This window comes from Anser anser, assembly GCF_964211835.1.
Source record: "Anser anser genome assembly, chromosome: 9".
NCBI classification, from domain to species: domain Eukaryota; kingdom Metazoa; phylum Chordata; class Aves; order Anseriformes; family Anatidae; genus Anser; species Anser anser.
In genome coordinates, this window is record NC_139729.1 from 24,044,654 (window position 1) to 24,066,541 (window position 21,888).

Below are 21,888 nucleotides of genomic sequence, written 5' to 3' on the forward strand. Positions count from 1 at the left end.
CGAGCACGGGCGGGGGCAGCGCTGGGCGCTCGGTGCAGGTGGAGCTTCGAGGGACATACAGCAAGTGTGGTGTTTTGTGGTTTTTTTTGAAAGAAAACACAAAGGATGCTTTTAATTAAAGGGGATGGAACGCTTAATATTTAAGAAAAGGTATTTTATTAGAGCTGTTAATCATAAATTGGTTCCTTTAGGCTTTCCCTATTTAACACCACGTTGGTAGCGTCTTTGATAACGCATATTTGTTTTGCCCAGCACTTCCTTGAAAGATGGATGTTTCTGGGAATCCTGAGGAATAGGTAACCTAACCTTTTTTTGTTTGTTTGTTTTTGTTTTGTTTTGTTTTGTTCTGATACAGCACAAACACTTCCTTTTTCCCCACTACCTCCTTGGTGTAATCGGCACCGTACCTGGACGTTTGTTAAAGCAGCGTGGAATTCTGCCACTCTGTGGTCCGCAACAGGCTGCTATACGAGACCTGCACGTTCCAGTCGTGCACTTTGCTCTTCTTTTTGCTTTTTGATGATAAAGTAACTTAAGTCCCCATTTGCTGTTTTCCCTGCAAGAGGTTACAAAGTACAGAACTTTTTTTGTCACGATACCTGACCTTCCTGCAGCAGGCATTTCTCTTCCTCAGAAGAAACTTGCTCCACCCAGTTTCCAAACAGTCTTGCATCAATTTCATGCAGCAGGAAATACCTTGCTGTATCTTAACAATACCTTGCTCTACAACTTCCAACATTTTTCTTAGTTTCCTACAAGATCTCTAAGAGTATTCCATCACAGAGAGGAAAACATTTTGTGACAGAGAGATGGAGAGGTACTGAGCTTGTCAGGATATCCCATGCAAGATTTGAGTTAGCTTTATGTGGTACAGCGGCTACTTGTCTGCATGGAGGCTGGGCTTTGCTCTTCTACTCCAAGTAGTACAAAGCAGCTGCTACCACGTACGCTTGAGAAATAATGGCGTAATTCAACTCTGATCGATTACAGTCAGTTCAGAGGAAGAAGCAGTCATCCCCATAGCAAGGAGAGGCTCAGAACCAACATGTAGGAAGAACTGGAAGCTAGGCTAACAGATCTTGAAGACTCTTCAGTTTCATATTCCTGAGACTTCAGGCGTTCACTGCCACCTCCCATTTGGGGCTGCTGAGGTCTTTGACCAACTAACAGAGAAAACCATTCAGGGCAGGCCCTTTCCTGACCTTAACCTCCACGCAGCCCTCTCAAAACACCACATCCCCTACAGCTAATACCCCAGAGTTGTAACATTCCATTTGCTGAAGAAGAATTCGAGCAGGAACCCACACCCCTCCGAACCCTGAGGGAAGCCAGGCCCCTCACGCCGCCGTGGCCCCGCCGCACGAAGCCACAAGATGGCGGCGGGCGGCGTCACATGGCGGCGGCGCCCAGCGCGCCTGCGCAGCACCTCCCCGGGAGGGAGGCGACAAGATGGCGGAAGCGGAGTGAGCGGCTGGGCCGAGGCGAGTCTCCCGGCGGGACGCGCGGAGGAGGAGGGGGAGCGGCAGCGGCAGGGCCCGGCCAGGCCGCGGCGGGGCGGGGCGCGGAGGCGGGGACCGGCGCCCTGACAGCGCCCCGGCCGCGGGCGGCTGCGGTGGGCCGGCCCCGCTAGGGTGCGGGAGCCTCCTCTGCCCCCCTCACGCCCCTTTCTCCCCGGGGCTGGGGGCGGAGGAGCGCTGAGGGGCCGCCGCTCGGGGCTGGGGGAGGCCCCGGCCTTGGCTCCGGGGGCTGTCGGCTCTCGGGGCCCGGTCTGAGGCGGGCGAGGGGCCCTGCCCGCCCGGCAGCCCCGGGGTCCCTCAGCGCCGCGGGGCGGGGGCTGCGTTCGCGCGGAGCGTGGCTCTCAAAAACCCGTGTTTTGGCTGAAAGATAACGTCCGAACCCCGTGTAACTGTTGGGGCGGCGTGTTGGGGGGTGTGTGTGTTTGGGGTTTATGCAGAAATCCACCTAGGAGTTAGGCTTGTGGGAATTTTTTATTTTTCTGTGTCTTGTGCGCGTAGGAGTTCTGATGGGAGGTGATGAACGGACTGAGTAAATAAATGGTTTAAACACTTAAATACCGATTTCCAAATACCAATTACGGTTGCAGAGTGTCAGTAGTGTTTGCTTTTACTGTGTCACTACAAAAAATCAAAGTTTCTCAAACATGACTAGCGACATGCTGTGCATGCGCATGCACGGTATGTGCTGTGCTGGTAATCCAACATTACTGGTGTAAAACGGCAGATTTTTCTGACCTTACTTTGGATTTTTATTTTGACCAAAACTGTTCTTCAAGTCTCAGAGCAGCAAGAACAAAAACCTAAATATTTACATCATGCACGGTATAATTTGAAACTATGTGGTGTCTAATACTGTCTCTGTTTGAATAAATGCTTCTTTTAAATACAGTTTTCTGTTGTGTTTTATATATTGAGTCCACTTTTGAACACATAGCAGTTATTCAAAGTCAGAGTTCATGCGTTTTCTAAAACTCACCCATCAGAGAGGTGCTTTTGAGGTGATGTTGCTGCCAGGCAATGTCACAGTACAGCCCCTGTTCGCTTACCAAGTTTATTTGCACTGTAAGGTAGGAGTTCTGCTTTTCTGATGTTGAGTAGTTAACAAAAATTTTAGAAGACTATTTTTAATAGTATCTGAGACCTATATTTTATAACTAAATGTGGTCTAGTTAAATATGCAGTGTTGCCTTGATCTCCTTTTACGATGCTGTAAAGACAGATTTAAATTCTGTAGTGGTTTTCATACTTTCTGTTATAAAAGATCCATCTATCCATCTGCCAAATTGTTAATGGATTCGGGGTCATCTTGCTAAAAAATAACCCTCATTTTATGTATTTCCTCTTTTCCTTTAAACAACCGGCTTTTCGCTCCAAGTGACGAAAGGTTTTCTAACAAGTGTCATCTGTTGAAGCACCTTCCCGTGCTCTCAGCCAACAGAGGGCACGGTATTTCTGCGTGTCAGTGCTGCCTGCTGCAACTCGTCGCTCTTTATGTTGCGATAAGACCTGAGGGGTGGCAAGTAAGCCTCGTGCATCGTCTCTAATTGATTCGGGGTCAGACGTGCTAGAGGAGGGCTGGAGATGCACGTCAGTGCCAGGCCATGCTGATCAAAAAATTTTGAAAACGAGGCACTTAGCTAAAGAATTATCAACTAGCACTGAATTATCGACTTCTGATTCAGCTAGCGCAGTGAGACACGTTGCGTATCTCACTGATAAGTCCTAAATGTGGCTAAGAACTAAGAAAATTAAACATCCAATCTTATTTTTCTTAGGCTAATTTAAACAGTTGCATAACTGCTCAAACAAGCTAGACAAGTTTTGAGGTGTAAATATTTTGATGTGCATTTAATGCTCTCTGGAGGAGACTTTTTTCAAGGTACTTTTCATTAGCAGTACGTGAAATTAACATAAAGTGATTGTAGAAGTGATGCTGTTTTCGTTGTAACTGAAGTGGTTAACGCATCAATGTTAACTTGTGCTCTCCTGTAGGTAGATAAATGGCATTATAATACACAACAGATCTGTATTTTTAACAATAAAGCCATACTTTTTCTTCATTTCTGATGAAGTAGGATCTGTGCTTTGAAAGCAAGCTTTATTTGCCACAAATTGTCTTTGATGGCAAAAGGTAGGAGATATCAACACAATGATGGGTACAAAGTCCCTAGGGGACCGTGTACCTATTAAAGTTTATGTATTGCAAGTAATCAGGACCTATGGCATCAGGTGCAGCACAAGTCAGCCTGAACATTTTTTTTTTTCTGGGTAGAGGATACTTTTTTTTAAGTTCTCTACTTGCAAAGTAGTCGTGTTTTCAGAGGGGAAGGTAGCAGATTGGCAGCACTGCATTCTGCTTTCAGCAGCGTGAGCTGAAACTCCTTAGTATGTTCCTGTTTGATGCAGCACCCAGTGGGCATTTTGCTGGGGACTTGGCAGTGCTGCTTTTTTTTTTCTAGTACATTGCAGCTCTCTAAATGATCATTTTTCTGAATCCTTCCTTATTGTAAGAAGGAAATATTTCTCCTCACCCGCTTTTTTAAAGCATCCTTTGAAAAGCAATAAACAGCAACTATGTTCTCTGTTAATCATAATACTAAAACTGAAAAGGAAAAGATAAACAACGCTCATATGTTGAGAAACAGGTTTCATTGCAGTTTTAATGACAATGTTTTTGGAGAGAGATTATACTCTGCAGCAGAAGGAAGTCTTGTGAGGCTAGGAAAAAATCACTGGAGATTCTTTTAGGTAGTTTTTTCCATAACTGTGGCTGTATTTGGGGAGGCATTGCTGTAGAAAGTAAAAGCATTTTCTCTACAGCTTTTCATTCTTTTTCCAAATAGAACATGTCGCCAGTGATGTTTGGCTAGAAAATGTTTTGCTGAATGTGCAGAGCGGTCAGCCAGTGGCTCCTGCGCTGTGCCATGGGGAAGAGGGACGCGGCAGTATTCCTGTGCAGCCTGCAGGAAGTTCTGCACACATTCCTAAATTGCCACCTATTGCTACCCTTGATGCATCTTAGAAGTTCATAACCACATCTGTCTACAAATCACATCAAGTAATAGCAAATGTTACGAACCTATCCATTTGCAAGCTGTCCATTATTGTATCTTACAGAAGCTTAGGTTTTCTCCTTTAAAATCCATATGTGCTGCTCTTCGCTTTGTGAACCGCTTTCGTTTCAACTTCAATCCCGCCAGGCTGGACGAACACTGCACAGCTATGGAGAATGAACCAAACACAACGACGTGTTCTGCATCTACGACTACTATCACTACCACCTCCACTTCCCGGACCCCGCTCCCGCAGATATCTGTCTACAGTGGCTCTGACAGGCATGCCGTCCAGGTACCGGGCCATCAGATGCTATTTCCCGTCCTGTGCAATGCTCCCAAATACGTGCGTCGTACAATACACAAAATTAACTTTCCGTTCTTAATCGCTGTCTTCTTTCTCAATATCTGACTTACTGATTTTCATAAGATACTGTTCATAGTATAGATGTCAGACCACTTAAGAATAGTGCAGTGTGCAGGCCTGCCTTCCAAATAACGGGAGAGAAATGCTATTGGAAAACTTGATTTTTCACCGTTCCCCAAGGGTATGGATTATTAGCATAAAATTTTACAAAGTAACACAAAAAGCTGTTCACTTGACCACCACTGACTAGAGGGATCCAGAGGTATCTTTATGTGTGTGACTGCTTCTTGGATCCATCCCCATTTTGCTGTTCTTTAAATAAGATTACCAGGAAGTTTGTACAGCCCGCTCTGTTGGGTTTGATAATTGAGTCTCGTGTGCTGTCCTGATCTTTCCAAAAAAATAGAATATCACATAGGATACGATGATGAGAGCCTAAGAGACTTGGATGTAGCGTTATGAAAAATGCTGTACCTATATTTGGTAACTCTGTTGAGAAAAGTGGTGGTGGAGCAAGTTCAGTATTATACAGTTGGTGTGAAACGGATGTATTTGGTTTTATTTCCTTGTAAAGGTAAACGTCAGCATCGTGTCAGTATGGTGTGTGCTTTGTAATTGTGATTAACTACCTACTGATTCATCACAGGTTATTCAGCAGGCCTTGCATCGTCCTCCTAGCTCAGCTGCTCAGTACCTCCAGCAGATGTATGCAGCCCAACAGCAGCATCTAATGCTGCAGACTGCTGCTTTGCAGCAGCAGCACTTAAGCAGTACCCAATTTCAGAGTCTGGCAACTGTACCACAGGTGAGAGCGAAGATTGCTGAAAAATAGTGGTTTACTACTTTCTGGAGTAAGACTAGAGTTCTAGAGCATTGTCAAACATAACAGCTTAAGTGCCTGAGCTTTCAATGTCTCACAATGATTCGCTGTTATATTTTAATGACTTTGTTCTTTTAAATTGTATCTTCCTCCAAACTGTTTGGAGGATTTTGTTATAGATGCTCCAGTAGGCGTCCATTCCACGCTTAACTGCATACATTATAATGCATCATGTAAATCATCAAACAGGAAAAAATGTATATATTAAAAAGAGACTACTTCAATCTTCATCCCATGAATTTTTCTGAAAGTTGATGGGGAAACAAACGAATAGCCACGCATCTTAGTGAAATCAAATTCAGGTAGTCAACATCTGGCATTTTAGTGTGTTTTGCCACACGTCTGGCTGCATTTATAAATAATGGCAACGTTCAATTTTAACTCCCAACTGCAGCAATGTAGGAAGTAAATGACAATGCTGTGTTTCGTTTCTGAAGCAAAGCTTTTAACGTGAAAGGAACACCGGAGTAGACCCGTTGTGAAAACTTAAGCAGTGGAAAGACTTCCTTTGACCTCAGTTGACTGTGGATTGAGAGCACTGTCTTGCAGGGATAGGTGGCAGTTAATATTTTTATATGTGGAAATGCTAAAACAGAGTTAAAAACTTCAGGGCTAGAAACAGCTGTTTGTTGTCAGAACTAGGATGGACTCTTCTATGCTCCTGGCTTCTACTTCTGTACCTTTTCCATTAGATCATGGTAACATATTGACTTATTTTTTTGTGACGGATTTGTGCCTGTACTGTTACTGAGATAGAGCGAAGAGAATCAGGCTGGGCAAGTCTAAGAAGTTCTGTTCTGCAGTCTGTTAATATATACATCTAAATCACTGTCCCTGTATTCATCTGAAGGTCTGGAGTAGCGTAGTGGTATAGACATTCTATGTGCATACATAAACTGTCATTCTAGGGGAAGTGAGGATGTTCCTCGCAGCGTTTATAAAGTTTGTTTTAATTTTAGATGCTTCTAAATGTAATAAAAATTACAATGTGAGTTTTAATAATGACAGTTTGAATGATGTCACGTTCTAAGTTCTGAGCACCATAGGTGATGAGTTCATTAGGTAGTTCCATCATTAACAGTTTGATGGGCTTCACCTGTGATAGTTATTGTTCAGGTCTTGATCTTCGAGAGTCTGAGTGCCTGAAAGCTGCAAGGAATTCAAGGCATTTGACACCTTGCAGATTCCAGTTCAGAGCTTGGAGTGCACTTTGAAATCTAATTCCCCTGAGTCAAGCAGTTTTGCTGCTAACTCGGAGAGAGGGTAATGTTAGAGAGGGGTGTTTTTGATGGTTTATGCAATAATGTGAACATCGCTTAAACACTTTCTGATTTCGGTATTTGACGCATATTCTTGCTATCTAGGCAAGCCTGTCAGGTGGGAGGCAATGTACTTCCCCCACTGGGAGTGTCACTCAGCAGTCAAGCATGTCGCAGACCTCGGTACGTAATCAAACAAAGCCCTGCATCCATTCTCAACCCCTGTTGGTTATAATAATAACTATCTGGCAAAACAGAAAAGATTTTAAATTTGTGTGGTTAAAAGGAATATTAGAGAAGCACTAAATGGAAGTATGATGACTGTAGCAAGTGTTGGCTACGCTTCCAGTGTCGTCCTCTCATCCCGATGCATGGTGCTAGCTACTAGAGTTGCAGGCTGGCGTTGGAGGCTTCCCTGGTCCCAGCCCACTCTTGGTGCTCTGAGGGGCAGTCGCTCACTTTGTGGGCACTAGTGACTGTTCAGACCACTGCAGGAATCACTCTCTGAGCTTTCATCTCTTACATGATTTCTTACTGGATTTTTCACATTAGTTTCTTTCTTCAGGGCACTGTTGTAGTTCAAAACCATAACTCTGTGTACCAGTGATTAAGGAGCACCGAATCTAAAGAATCCAAGTCATTGCTCACTTATGTATGTGAAACTGGTTAAATTGTTCATAGCTTTCATTCTTTTATCATCTTTTATCATGCGTCTTTTATGCACTTTAAATTACTTTATCCATATCCTAAGCATGTGCTCAGGTTTCAGTTGTTAGCGGCTCTGTGTTCAGTTCATGCTGCGTTTCCTTAAACGACATCTTCAGATACGTAATTTGCACAGCCTTCTATGTACACTTCTACAGTTGTCTTCAGTAGGACTTTGTTAGTCCTACAGACATCCTGCTTATTAATCATGCCCTCAAGCTGTTCATGGCTTCAGTGCATAGCTTCAATGATTTAACTGTTTGGTTTTTTTTAAGCTTTCATAGCACTGCTTTGGCTTACAGTCGTTAGAAGTAAAATCATTCATTTATTATTAAATTTAGGAGGGAAGGTTTTCAAATATGCCTGATGTTAAACTAACAGAATAATTGGGCTTGGATTTTCAAGAAAATCTCAAAGTGATGTAAAAGAGCTGGGCACTTAACTCTGTTGAATGTGTTAGTAAAAACAAAAAACAACCAGCTTTTGCTTGAGCAGATGCTAAAAAAGAATTTTTCCAGGAGCATTTAATATGAAATTGTAGAAAACTTTAGTCTCAGACCATTTTTAAGTGTGCATATGAGGAATCAGAGTCAAAGTATGGCAGCACAAACAGGCACCTTGGTCAAGTTTCATAACGAGCATCTCAGAAGTTGTCAGTCATGTCAGATAATACAAGCATGTAAAGATACTTAAGTATTAAAATTCAAACATTTTTCTTAAAATATGACAAGCTCATGCTACGTGTTATGTAAATATGTATTTCTATGAGATGTATTTTTTCAGACTTCGTAACATCGTTGTTTATATTCGTTAATGCTTATTGCTGTGTACTGCTAAATATTGCTTGTAGTTTGAGAATTAAAATACACAGTCTTGCCAGAATCTAGTTTCGTGATGTTTGGCTCAATACATTTTTGATATCTTTACAGTTCAGAGGTTTCTACTGACCCTGCCATTTTTGTGAAAGGCTTTCTGGCTTTAGACCCTAGGATGATTGAATTTCCATGACAGAAGCAATATTTTTGTTTCCTTAGATTAACCTCTCCACCTCTCCTACACCTGCACAGATAATAAGCCGTTCACAGACCTCCAACACCACCAGCAGCAGTATTACCCAACAGACTATGTTGCTGGGGAGCACCTCGCCAACCCTGAGTGCAAGCCAGGCTCAAATGTATCTACGAGCTCAAATGGTAAGTTTGGATTTTTGTTGTTGCTGTTGTTTTTTGTTCCCTCAAATTTTACTGTTCCAGTTCTTATTTATGTTATTTCTAGAATTTATAAGAATTTTTCTTTAGTTTCAGGTAGCTTTGAGAATTTAGTTACTAATCTTTGCGTACATATCTCTGGAACGCTTAGATGTCAGAGGAGTAAAAGGATTGCTGTAGCTTAGTTCTGTCAAAATTTGTTCGGATGTTTTTAGCCTGGTTGTTAAATTGATCAAGCATGGGAAGAAAAGAGCATGTCTTATCTGGCTATGTAAAAGGACATATTAGAGTTTATGTTCAGGGTAGGTTTTTTCCAATGCATTGGTAACATTCAGAGCTCAGACTCTTGAGGAAAATTCAATTGCATTTAGCTAAGATTGTTCTTTAGGTTACTGTCTCTAGAATACGCATTAAATATGTAGCTTTCATTCTCCTTAGATTCACATGAAACTCATCAGGTTCTTCCCAATTCCTATTAATGTGGCATTTCCATTTCTTAATGGGCAACTTTGAAAAATCTGTATAGTGATTTTATTTTATTTAGTTTAATAGTCTGTGTAGTGAGTCTTGTATGAATTTATCCTTACAGGCTGTGTGGGATTTCATAGGAATTACTGAAGTTATGCGTGAATGCTCAGGTTGTGATCAGTGCTTGGTGGAGGCCAAAGATACTTCCATGGCCCGTGGGAGTTCATGACTAGAGCTTTCTGAAATGTTATGTACAAGTACATGAAACAGGAAGAATCACTGTTATGCTACACCAAGAGTCAGAGGTCTGTGACTGCAGTGATGTATAAAATTAGATGCAGGCACGAGTTCTTGCAGGAACTGCACCTGTGAAGCGTGTTTATGAAAGTTTTTTCTTTGTTCTTTTTCTGAGATTTTTTTCTTAGGCTTGCCCAGCAATGGTGTTATGCGATGTTGAGCTTTTTCTTTGGTGGCTCTTATCCTACATGATTATTGAAAAAGCAGTATGAATTCAAGATAAGGGTTTAAAGATCAAACACCATCAATTTAACCGTAAAAGGATTTCCTGAGTCTTTGGTTTGTAAGCAAACCTAGATGCTGAAATCACCTAGTACTAATTAACAGAAAGTTAGGAATTCATCATGTCACTGCCTTTCAATATGTGTTATCAAATTAGTGGTGGAAGCAATATGGGATGAGGTTGCTGTTTTTTATAGTAGCAATCTGTCTCAATGACATGGATTTTTGGATACGGTTTTCATATCTATTCACACTAAGTTTTCTTCCAGACTCTTTACATCAAATTTCTTGCTTATTTCAATAACTGCCTTACATCCCAGTTTTGAGAGAAACTAACTCTGTTAGTTTCTGTTTAGGATGATATTGCAAGATCATTTTGCTCTTCTTGGTAGCATGTCAAACCTCTTTCAATCTTTCAGTGTTTCTATCTAACATGTCAAAATTAATGCTTTTCCTTCCTTGTCAGGGACTTTCTGTAAAAAGGTCAACTCTCATCTGTAGTTAGTCCATACCAATAGACTCATCACCAGCTTGATTCACTTCTGGCTAAGTAACTTCATGTTTTCTTCCTAGCTGCTCCTTGCAGTTGACATGTCTTTAGAAGTAAGGGAAAGTGACTAATGATCTCTCTTCAAAGCCTTCCATAAGACTTGTCTTTGCTATACTGTCACTGAGGAAATCAATGACAATTAGGCATGCCAGTATACTGAAATTAGTAATTGGTGGTTGTGCGATATCTGTTCTTGCAATGAAACATAATTAGCGTAGTTAAAGTTGATATAACAGCCCTGTTTGTTAAGTAACACTTGGACAGATAACACTTGGACTGGAAGGTACTCCAAGTTTTCTCTCTTTACAATATTGTAGAAATTGGCCAACTCTTCTTTGCCTTTGTTTCACTTATTTGTAACATTGGAGGGGGAAAGCCATTTTTAGAATGCTTGTGTGAAAGCTAATGTGTGTGTGTGTGTATAATATCTGTTTCTGAATATGTAGAACAAATATTTTACATGATTTTAAATTATCTTTTCATTTTATTTACTTAAACTACTGCAGTAAATTGTTACTAGAATAAGTTGCTCTAAAAGTAAAAAAAAGAGAAGCTGTACATCACTGCATGTAACTTATATATCACTCTATAAAAGTAAAATGTTGCCTTATTTTTTTTTTTTTTTTACGTATTTTTCAATGTTTCAGTCTGTTACCTGATATTTTTTTCTTGCTTAACAGCTAATTTTTACTCCTGCTACCACTGTGGCTGCTGTCCAGTCTGACATTCCTGTTGTCTCATCATCTTCCTCATCTTCCTGTCAGTCTGCAGCTACTCAGGTGAGCTTGTGTCCAGTAGAGTGTGCGAAAACTGAGAAATAAGGAAACTTTGTGCTTAAGTTTTACTTATAAAAATTGGTTATGGGTACTGTTTCTGTACATCTTTAGTGTTTTCTGTTTACCATCGTCACACATTTAGAGGCGATCATGTTATATGTAAAATTGGGGTCCTGGATATGACACTTCAGCTCTTCATAATTCTCTCTCATCTTTATTACCTTGAACAACTTCACGTTATCAGCTGAAGTGGTGTTGTCATTTCACTGAAACATGAAATTTGTATATGATCTGGAAAAACATATGGGACAGCACAGATCTCTACAGAATGTTAGTCACCATCTCCTGCTGTGAAAAGCAAACATTTGTCCAACACGTTTATGCTCTCATGAAAGACCTTCCCTTCTATTTTAGGGATCTTTAAAAGACTGCTAATGGACTTTGTTTTGAAACTTTTTGGAAATCCAAGTAAATTATACCAGTTGAATGTTCTTTGTGCTTGTGTTTGCGGATCCCTTCAGAAGATTCCAATAGATCTGTGAGCCACTAACTGCTTTACAAAAGTCATATTGCTTGTTGTAGGGCACGTCTGGTGCTCTGTTATAATTTCTAGTACTCTAGCAATTGGAGGTACCAGATTTACTATTTTTACTTCTACAGATCTTCCTGAACCACTTCTGAAAAATCTGCATTGTGCTAGTTGCACCTTCCAGTTCTCTTGTGCCAAGTTTGGAAAAAGGTTTCCTTCTGTAGTCACTCTTTTAACATTTCATTCTTGAGGTCATTTAGAACTCTTAAGGTGGATAAAGCCCAATCTTGGTAATTTGTTACTCCATTTATAGCATAACCAGTTTATTTTTAAAAGATAAGTGTGTTTGGCAGAACTTTGCAGCTAAAATGAATAACCTAGAAAATAAAAAAATAAAAAACTTGAGAGTAGTTGCACTAGTTTTAGATACGCTTTCGTTGTATTCCTTAATTAACCAATTCATTAAACACAGGGATAAAAAAATTGCCTTGTCGTAGGCATGGACAAGGCTTGCAGTGATAAGCAAAAGGTTAACATCCCCCAAAGCTATTGAATTTAGTTTTTAGTCAGCCTTCCACATCTAACTTTTTGGCCTTCAGACAGAGAAAAAAAATTACAGACACAAAAGCTGCAAGGTAACGTGTTACCATGTCACTGCTGAATTGTGAGGAAGATTGCCCCTTTGTTACACAAGAAGCTTTGTCAGTGAGCAGCATGAGAAAACAAATTCCTCATTTTACCTGCTGTAGTTCTAAACTCGTTCCATATCACCTGCTGAGTACCATTAATTTCATGCTGCTGGTTTAAAGATATCCGAGTAAAATTCAGGGTGAAGGGGGAAAGACTTCACCTTTGAGATACAGCGAAAAAGTGAAGAAATGCAAACGTCTATTCCCACCTCTTCATTCTCTTCATTGCACAATTTGGTACATTATGTGGGTAGGGAGGACTCTGAAAACATGTCCAGAAGCTGGTAGCTCTGTCCTTACTGGGGGCATTGTCCCTGTATCTTGCTGATAGCTGCCTTCCCAGTCTGATCTAATTTACCTTTATTCTAGTACTTTCAGTAAATGAGCAATTAGGTCTTTTATCTTCTGCTGCAGCACTTTTTTTTTTTTTTTAAAGGATTGTAGCGGACCAAGTATTTTTTTATAGGTGATACTGCCTAGCTAGCATAACAGCTTTGGGAATTCAGTGCAGTGCTGTGTCAGGAAAATTGGTTGTATTGTTCTCGTTATTGCAACAGGGTGTTAAAATGGGCAGTTAGCTAGGTCAAATTTATATGAGGGAGAACAGGAGCTGGCATTTATTCCCTGGTTGGCAAGCCTTTCTTAGCATGTTGGGCTCTTTTTTTTTCTTTTTTTTTTTAACCTTCTCTTTCCCTTTTTTATGAACGTTCAGCAGACCAAATGACATGCTGGGAGAATGAGTTTAATGGGAACCTTGATTATACCGTAGGCTGGACTGTGAGACCTGGGCTTTTATATATCACAGAGTCCTGATAAAAGGTCATGGTAAAGCCTTCCTACTGTTGCTTCCAAAATCTAAGTTGACCTTTTGCTTCCCACACTGAATAGATTGATCTTAACTGCAAAAACAAAGTCAGAGTCTGACAGCAGAGTGCTTGTGGCACTCTGGGGGTTCTCCATGACTGGGTTTATTAGGTCAGATATGATATCCTTCATATGTTTCAGAAGCATCCCCTTCAAAAACACAAGCTGGAATAGAAATCATCTTTTGGACTTCGATGGTTCTCAGGAGTGAAAATGTTAAATTTGGAGCATCTTGTTTAGTGTAAGCCATTAGGCTCTCACAAACTCCAGAATAATCTCATCCCAGTTGTTTTATTTGCTCAGACATCTGCTTATTCATAGACTTTTCTCCCCTTCTGCAACAGCTAGGATTGCAATAAATGCATCATGCATGCCAACTAGGAAACAAATACTGTTGTTTTCAGAACAGGATTTGAGCACACCCCGTGGTAACACACTGAACAGTGAGAAGTAAAATGTCAACTAGTTCATTATACAAGTACTAACTGGAATGAGTAAATAATAATAAATAAATAAATAATCAAAAAGTGGATGGCAATAAGTAGTCCTCTTTTTTTTTTCATGTAAAGTATGGCATACATTAGTGCTCTGCAAGGGTAGTCTTTGTCCTTGAAATAAAATTTTAGCTCAGCATGTAGGACTGGTAAGCTGGGGTCAAGATGTACAGAAACTGGCTGCGTTATAACACACATCAGTGAAAATCACTGCCTAATACGCATTTCAGAAGGCTTATATTTTGTTTTATTATTAGAGCTGTGGTGAAAAGGTATATTAATATTGCTATAGAAATAAGGTACACTCAGGTGTATTAAGACACAAGTAATATACAGCACATTCTTGTCACTACCACTACCCGAGCTCTGGTTTATTTTAGTCCCTGCAAACATACTTACCACTGTATTTTGGTAGTGTCTGCATAAAAATAAAGTTGCATTTGCTTAAGATGTGTTCTGTCATTCACTTTGAATTTACTATAAAAGGGAGAAAAAATACAAGTTTTAATTCAAATTAGTGTAATGAACAATTATCCTTTATTTTTTAAACTTCAATAAGGAAAAAAGACTGCTGTATTTATCACTGAAGTACCTCAAGATCACTGTTTTTCTGTGTATTTGGTGGCTTTAAGATACTTGGATATGGAGACTTTTAACTTCTCAGATATTTTGATAAGGTGGGATGAGAAGTATAACATAAAATAAGTAGAGTTAATGTTGTCTGTTTTTGTCTGGATGTCTGTCATAAATGTTTTTATGTATTTGTTTACATTTTACTGATTTCCCAGGTTCAAAACTTGACATTGCGCAGCCAGAAGTTGGGTGTGTTGTCAAGTTCGCAGAACGGCCCACCAAAGAGCAGCAGCCAGCCTCAGTCGTTGTCTCTGTGCGCTAATAAACCTGTAACCAGTACCAAGGGCAGCCAACCAGATCCCTCAGAGAGCAATAGAAAAGGTGATAGCCCAACTCCAGAGTGTCGGAGTACGCCAGTCACACGGACATCAAGCATACATCAGTTAATAACACCAGGTAGGATGAAAATGAAGCTATAACATATTTTAAAGTAATTTGTATATTATAGTTCTCTCAGGGTCCATTGCTCACTGACCAGGATCTTTTAGATCTTCCACGTGAAGAGTTTAATGTTTAATACTAAATTTACTTATTTGCTGATATTTGACATTACACAGGATTTTGATTTAGCAGAGTGATACAGCATTGTTCTGAAATAACAATGCAAACACAGTGTAGCAATTGCAATATACAGCTGAATCCCAGTACAAACATAATTCTTGTTACTGGTCACTGTGTATGCTCACTGTCATGACATGTCATTTCCAAGCTGCCTGTTGCTGTCTCCAAAGTCCATTTTTTTGGTTATATTTCGTTGTGATCAGAATGATTTTTTTTATATTAAGTAATTTTAAAAATCCATAGGTAAGTGATCCAGAATCTTAGTATTTTGTATTAAGTGATAGATCAAGAGAAGCATGCAGTTGGTTAGATATGCATTTACATTGCGTGCAATGCATTTGCTTTTTAGCGTCTTAATTTTGAAAGAGTAATGGTTATCTAGACAATTGGTCTCAATTCTGGGGATTTAGCTTGGCTTAATGGCAGCTTTTAAAGAAAGAATAAGACGTGCTTGAGTTATTGAGCCCTAATGCTCTTGGAACTTGTTTCTGGAAGGAATAAAGTCCGTCTTTACTAGCAGAATAAGTAATAAAAAAAGGCAAATCATTTCTCAAGTAGAAAAGGGAAAGCAAGAAGAGGCTTGCACATGGAGCAAAATATGTGTCTGCATACACTCAAACGCTCTAAGGAATTACTAGTGAGTCACTGGTTCACTTAAAGGTGATGTGATATCTCTGGAAGTTGCACTATTTTTAGATTCATACCTTTCAGTTTGTGCTTTCACATTCAGGCAAATACTTTAAATGCTTTTGCTTCATACTGAACTCCTGCTGTTTTGTTTGGAGTCTCTTATGTTATCTAAAATTTAACTTAGCAGTTAGGAACAAATCCTGTTGTGACATGCTTATTTCTTCCATTCCAGTCTCTTTCAAAGCAAAGGTTAAATCCATTTGAAGCTGCATGAAATTCTTAAATAAAAGAGAAGGCTGAATCAGCCATGATCTTAGAACTACCACCAAAAAGATGTGCAGATAATGTTATATATGTATATGTATTTTCTGTATATGTACGATGCGTGGCTATGTTAATTTATTCATTGCTGCATTTGCTTTGGAAATTGGTATATTCCTATAAATTCTTTTTGTGCACTATATGCTGTTAAAGTGTTTCTAAATGTGGATCCAAAGGGTTGAAAAAGTTGTGATGGGCTTACTTTAAAGTAAAAACTTCCGTTCTTTCATTATTTCTATAATGTCCTCTGGACCTAAGGAAATAATTACTAATTGTCACTTTTTTTTCCCTCCCTTCACAGCTTCATATTCTCCATTGCAACCTCATTCTCTGGTAAAACATCAGCAGATCCCACTTCATTCACCACCTCCAAAGATTTCGCATCATCAGCTGATACTGCAACAGCAGCAGCAAGTCCAGCCGATTGCACTTCAGACTCCTTCTGGTCAGGAGCCCCCTCCGTCACAGCACTGTCTGCCACTCCCAAGCCACGGTCTTCCTCCGGGTCCCAGCAGCGTCCAGTCTCATTGCTCACCTATTCACATCCATCCTCCACCTCTAACGTTATCTCCCACTCCATCCCAGTCAGCTCAGCAGTCAGTAGTGGTCTCCCCTCCACCTTCTCACTCCCCTAGCCAGTCGCCCACGATAATTATTCATCCTCAAGCACTTATCCAGTCACAGGCAAACTCCCTCGTGCCAACAGCTCTTCAGCCTGAGCAGGGCACTCCTCAGCAAACTGCTACCAACCCAGTTCGACCAATTGCACAGCCACTTAATCTTCCGCCGCATCTCCCACTTCCACCCTCCCCTGCTGTACATATAGGATCAGTAGATCAGCCCAGCTTGGTTTCCTCGGGCCAACAGATAGTGTCCTCCACACCACACCAGCAATATTCAGCCTTGCAGTCCACACCTATCCCTCTTGCAGCTCCTCCACAGCTGTCAACATCTTCAACTCAGATTCAACAACTGCCCTTGCAGTCTGTGCAGTCGTTACAAGTGCAGCCTGAAATTCTATCCCAGGGCCAGGTTTTGGTTCAAAACACTTTGGTTTCTGAGGAAGAACTTCCTGCTGCAGAAGCTTTGGTCCAGCTGCCGTTTCAAACGCTTCCACCACCTCAGACTGTTGCAGTAAATCTTCAAGTGCAGCCGTCAGTACCAATTGAAACTCCGGTGGTAAGTGCTCAGAAACCTTCTTCTAATTTTAGGATTAAACTGAGAGTGAAAAATCCTTTCCTTGATGTCATCTGTGACCACGCAGAGCAAAGTCAAACAACCTGTGAAAATACCTGTTTTCCAAAACCATTCTAGTTGTGAAAGCTGGCCTTAGAGAGACAGGTGCCAGAGGTGGGTGAATACAGCGAGATGTTTGAAAGTTATATTTTGGGGTACCAGTCTGTCAAAACAAATCATCTTGCTGTCTTTGCAGAACTCTTTTTTTCTTAATAGAGCAGTGCTGATTGCAGAAATGTTCAAAAGGGATTTAAAATCAGAAATTTTTGCTATACACCTCATGAATAGAGAGCCCAGTTCTTTGGCACATAGTACTCATTCAAGCTAAATTTCACTGTGTATAGTGAAGAAGATAGGGAAACCTAAATGCTGGACATGTCTTCCCGTTAAATTATGCCACTCATGAACTGGGAACTCCACTGTACTTGGAAAGTACTTCAAATATAGCTTTGCTTTTCCTTTGTTATGGGGACATGGGACAGTCAGGCCAATGAAATATTGCAGTCCTTCATCCTTGACTTCTCTAAAGAATCTGGTCTACCAAGAGATTAAGGAAGGTGGTGTGCACTGTATTTTTAATTCATGTTGAGGTAATGATAATCCCAATTCTCTGATACTTCATGTAAAAATTGGGCAAAATAATAGAACTTAGTTATACTTTTGAGAAGGTAATGTTTTACATCCTGATCTGCTAAACTAGCTGTCAGTTATTAATGTAAATTTACTTTTGGAATTTTTAGGAAAATACCTTCTAACCTTTTCAATAATGCTTTTGATAGTCTTGGCATTCACTCCCGAAGAACTCAGTTTGATTACACTGCTGTATAAGATAGAAAACAATATGCAGACTTAAATTATAAAGCTTGCATTTTTGCAGAAGTCTTTAAATGGCTACAAGGGTATGTGTAAATTAAAATACAGCAAACTATAAAGATCTGGCCTTGAAAAAGTCAAGTTCTCTGGTCTGTTTGATAGGACTATGCCTCTTAAAATTCTGCTGTTTTTAACAAAATAACTTTGTTCTCAAATGTCATCTTGATGTCCCCAGAATTAATTGTTTTGTATGCAGTTGAAAACTATTATTTCATTAGATTAACATATCTTAACTCTTCAACTGGTAATTTGTTTATTAAAAAAAAAAAGCACAACTGTTTTTATACGACTCTTTTAAAGTATTATGGTAGACTGGAAATCACTAAACCAATAGTTTGCTGAATGCAGATTTACCAGGTGGAGAATGTATGTGAAGAAGAGATGCCTGAGGAATCTGATTGTGTCAATATGGTTAGGACACCGACACCGCCGACTTTGTCCCCACCAGCCATAACCTTGGGGAATGGAGAGGCACTTAATTCAGAAGAGCCTTTGTCAGGTGAGAACAGATGTAAAATTAAAGTAGCTTCTCTGCTTAGGAACTACCTAGTGATGTTTTAAAGCAAAAATGTCTGATTTTCATCTTTTTTATACTTTTAGATTATAATTTTTAAAGTAAAACTGTATAAAGTATGCTAGAAACCTTTGTGATAGAATGAATTATTCAGTCCCAAAGGCGTAACTTACATATGTATTTGGATAATGTAGTACAAAAATAGCTTTTCAGCTCTTTAGTGTATACTTTTATAATACGAAAATCTTAACAGGAGTATCAATCTCGAGGTACTCTTTAAGTGACAGCTGTTTGATGTGAGCAAAATATGATGGTTGATTTGGTGTGGAGCTTGATTTCACAGAATCAGGATCAACAATTAGAAGGAGCTGTCAGAATGGTTGCTTACATGGTATGACTCTTCTGTGCATCATTTTTTGATATGCACAGTAAGGAGCAGTTGTAATGCAAAAGCTACCAATGAACATTTTTCCGGAGAATTGTAAAAGATATACCTGCCTATATCAATGTTTGTGCTGTAAATTAATGCAATTTCCCCTGATGTGCTGAATGTACAAATTTCTGCTGAAGCTACAAAGACAGGATGCTTCACAGATCAGTTATGAATGTTCAGCTTGTTCTGTGCTGATCCTTTCCTGGAATAAATGAGAAAGAGAAGAGGACAAAATAGTCTTTTTTTACTTTGTAAATAAAACATGGTAACTGATGTTTGGATCAGATAGGATGTTTACTAGAGCTAAAAGCCAACGCTGTCCAAAATCAAGTACAAGATGCAGATTCCTTTGTAGGTTATGAGCTTGCCTGTATTTCCAAAGTATTTTTCAGAAAATTGGGTTTTCAGCAGAAAGTTGTGTCTATGGCACTGTATATTCGCATGTGTGTATATACACACATGTATGTATGTGTAATAATGAATGTATGTAACATCTTTGAGAACACCAGGAGGTACAACCTTTCCAAATTCAGGTTCTTATACCCAGCTTTCTATACCTACAGCTGATATTGTGTATATTTGTGACTTTAACGATTAGCAAGGCTCAGAGCAACCCTGAAAATGTTTTCTCTTTAAAAATGGCTCAGCAACTTTGTTTTGAGAATCACATGTTTGAATAGAGTGGTTTCTGGTTTTGTCTTGTGGATTTGAGATCTGTATAGGAAGTCACTTTTTTCAAATGTTTTCTCATGGCCATCTATGGTTATAGTTAATCAGTACTTAGTAAAGGAAAATGATGCTTACTTGAGAGCTGTTTGGTTGTAGACTAGTCTGTCAAGGAAAATCATTTGGTTTTGAAGGTAAAGTCTATAAACTGTAAAGAAAAGCCTGTGTTACAGGATCATATGTACAAAGCTGGGTGTGTTTGTTTATCATTTCTACTTTCTAGAACTCTGAACGAATGTTTGGACATAAGTCACAAAAATATAACATACTTTATGTTTTTCAGACCATGTGGGAATACCTTCAGTGACATCATCAGTCAGTGCCTCAGTAATTAAATCTCCATCTGATCCTTCGCATGCTTCTATTCCACCACCACCTCTTTTGCTTCCAGCAGCAACAACAAGGAGTAACAGCACGTCAATGCCCAATAGCATTCCTAGTCTAGAAAATAAACCTCCACAGGCTATCGTTAAACCACAAATCCTGACCCATGTTATTGAAGGCTTTGTGATTCAGGAAGGGTTGGAGCCATTCCCTGTAAGTGTAAAAGTTACCTTGAATTTTTTGCTACTAATTCTTAAAACAAACCATTCTTAAAGATGATGCTATTAGCTAATAGCTAATAATAAGAATTCAAGGTCATTAAACCTTGAATACATTTCCAGATGTTGGGGTTGACCTTTTTTCCGTGTTTGGTAACCTATTTCTTACAGCACTTCAGTATACTTATTTAATCTGAATTTGTGCTGCTGTTTGGCTTGCCAGTGTCACTGGATGACAAGGTACTAAATGAAACAGAGACACAGTAGAGTAGGCAGGCTATCCAGAGGTAACAACAGTTATTTTAGGCTAACATTTGCACTAACTTTGTTTTACACTTGTCTCTTAGATACCTCAATTTAAGCGATAATTTAAACCTCTGCGATGAGTCTTTGTATATTAGTAGTACTTTCATGTTAAAAACTTTGTTGTTTAAAGCACCAGCAGCCCCCTTACTGAGCTTTGTGTGATTAGTCACAAATACTGTTTTCAGTCATTCACTCTTCAGTTAACCATTGTTACTTTGCTTTTATTGCAATAGGTAAGTCGTTCATCTTTGCTGGTAGAACAGCCTGCAGAAAAAAGATTGCTAGTGGAGGGTCAAATCATGAGTGTTATGTGTGTTGAATCAGACTTGCAGAATACAAAACATGCAGACAACTCATCGGACACAGAGATAGAGGATATGATTGCAGAAGGTTTGTAGTTTTTGTTTAAATATCAATTTTTTCCTTCTGGTCTGTATGTATTACAGAATCCCATCCTGTCTGTACATCTGGAATCTTCCTCCAGTCTTTACACCATCTCTAACAGATACTGTTTTCAAATGTTTGTAACTAGCTATGCCTAGTGACAGAAATTGCTGTGGGTGCACACAAATGTCAAGAAACTGTGTACTGTCCTGCTTAGAATACAGTGGTCTCTAACACAACTCATGAGCTAAAAACATCAAACTTCCCCATGCAGTAACAGAAGCACTCATCATCATGTTGTGTTTGTTTTGTGTTTTTTTTAGAACCTGGAAATCAAGTATGTTAGGTGTGTTAGGTTGCAATAGTCATTTTCTCTTTAGTTTGTTACAGTAGATCTTAGTTCAGTTTTGTTTTCAGAAGAATTCCCTAAGAACCTTTCAGTAATAACACTGTGCTGTTTCTCAGATGTCAAACAGCTTGTCTGTTGTTTCATGCAATTATTCAAACATTGATGCTTTTGTTTTCAGTTATCATTCCTGGAAGCTGGTATTAGGCTTATGTTCGCAATTGGCAACTACTCATTAGACAAGCTAGGAAATATCTAGTATTGGGAGGCAGCTGCATAGGCAGAAGTCAGTCAAAGGAGATTTTCTGATGCTAAACCGAGATATAGATTGCATTTATACGGTAGAAACACCTAAAATGCAGAAGAGAAGGCCTTTACCATCAATTTTTGCTTTCATCTGTAGTCACTTTATTCCATGTGGCCTGGTTTGTGCATTTTTTTAACAGAAAGAATGATTTATTTGAATTATGGATCTCTAGTCTGTATTTAACTTCATTTGCAAGGT

General features: G+C 39.6%; 1 protein-coding gene across 7 annotated transcripts in view; it reads left to right on the forward strand.

The window, feature by feature from the left end:
* The first annotated feature begins 23 nt into the window (after positions 1 to 23).
* The window catches only part of PHC3 (polyhomeotic homolog 3), a 37,544-nt gene continuing 15,679 nt past the window's right edge, over positions 24 to 21,888 (forward strand). For 3 of the 7 annotated variants that reach the window (XR_014587891.1, XM_083847916.1, XM_083847919.1), the window contains exons 1-11: positions 24 to 1,481; positions 4,718 to 4,865; positions 5,584 to 5,742; positions 7,182 to 7,259; positions 8,816 to 8,974; positions 11,207 to 11,305; positions 14,667 to 14,907; positions 16,325 to 17,202; positions 18,481 to 18,631; positions 20,089 to 20,342; positions 20,887 to 21,043. Coding sequence is in view for 6 of the 7 variants with exons in the window: in XM_083847916.1 (XP_083704042.1) it covers positions 4,740 to 4,865; positions 5,584 to 5,742; positions 7,182 to 7,259; positions 8,816 to 8,974; positions 11,207 to 11,305; positions 14,667 to 14,907; positions 16,325 to 17,202; positions 18,481 to 18,631; positions 20,089 to 20,342; positions 20,887 to 21,043 (2,302 nt within the window). In the remaining variant the exon portion in view is untranslated. The remainder of the gene's footprint in view (positions 1,482 to 4,717; positions 4,866 to 5,583; positions 5,743 to 7,181; positions 7,260 to 8,815; positions 8,975 to 11,206; positions 11,306 to 14,666; positions 14,908 to 16,324; positions 17,203 to 18,480; positions 18,632 to 20,088; positions 20,343 to 20,886; positions 21,044 to 21,888) is intronic. The other 4 variants (XM_083847914.1, XM_083847915.1, XM_083847917.1 and 1 more) reach the window with 4 other exon arrangements.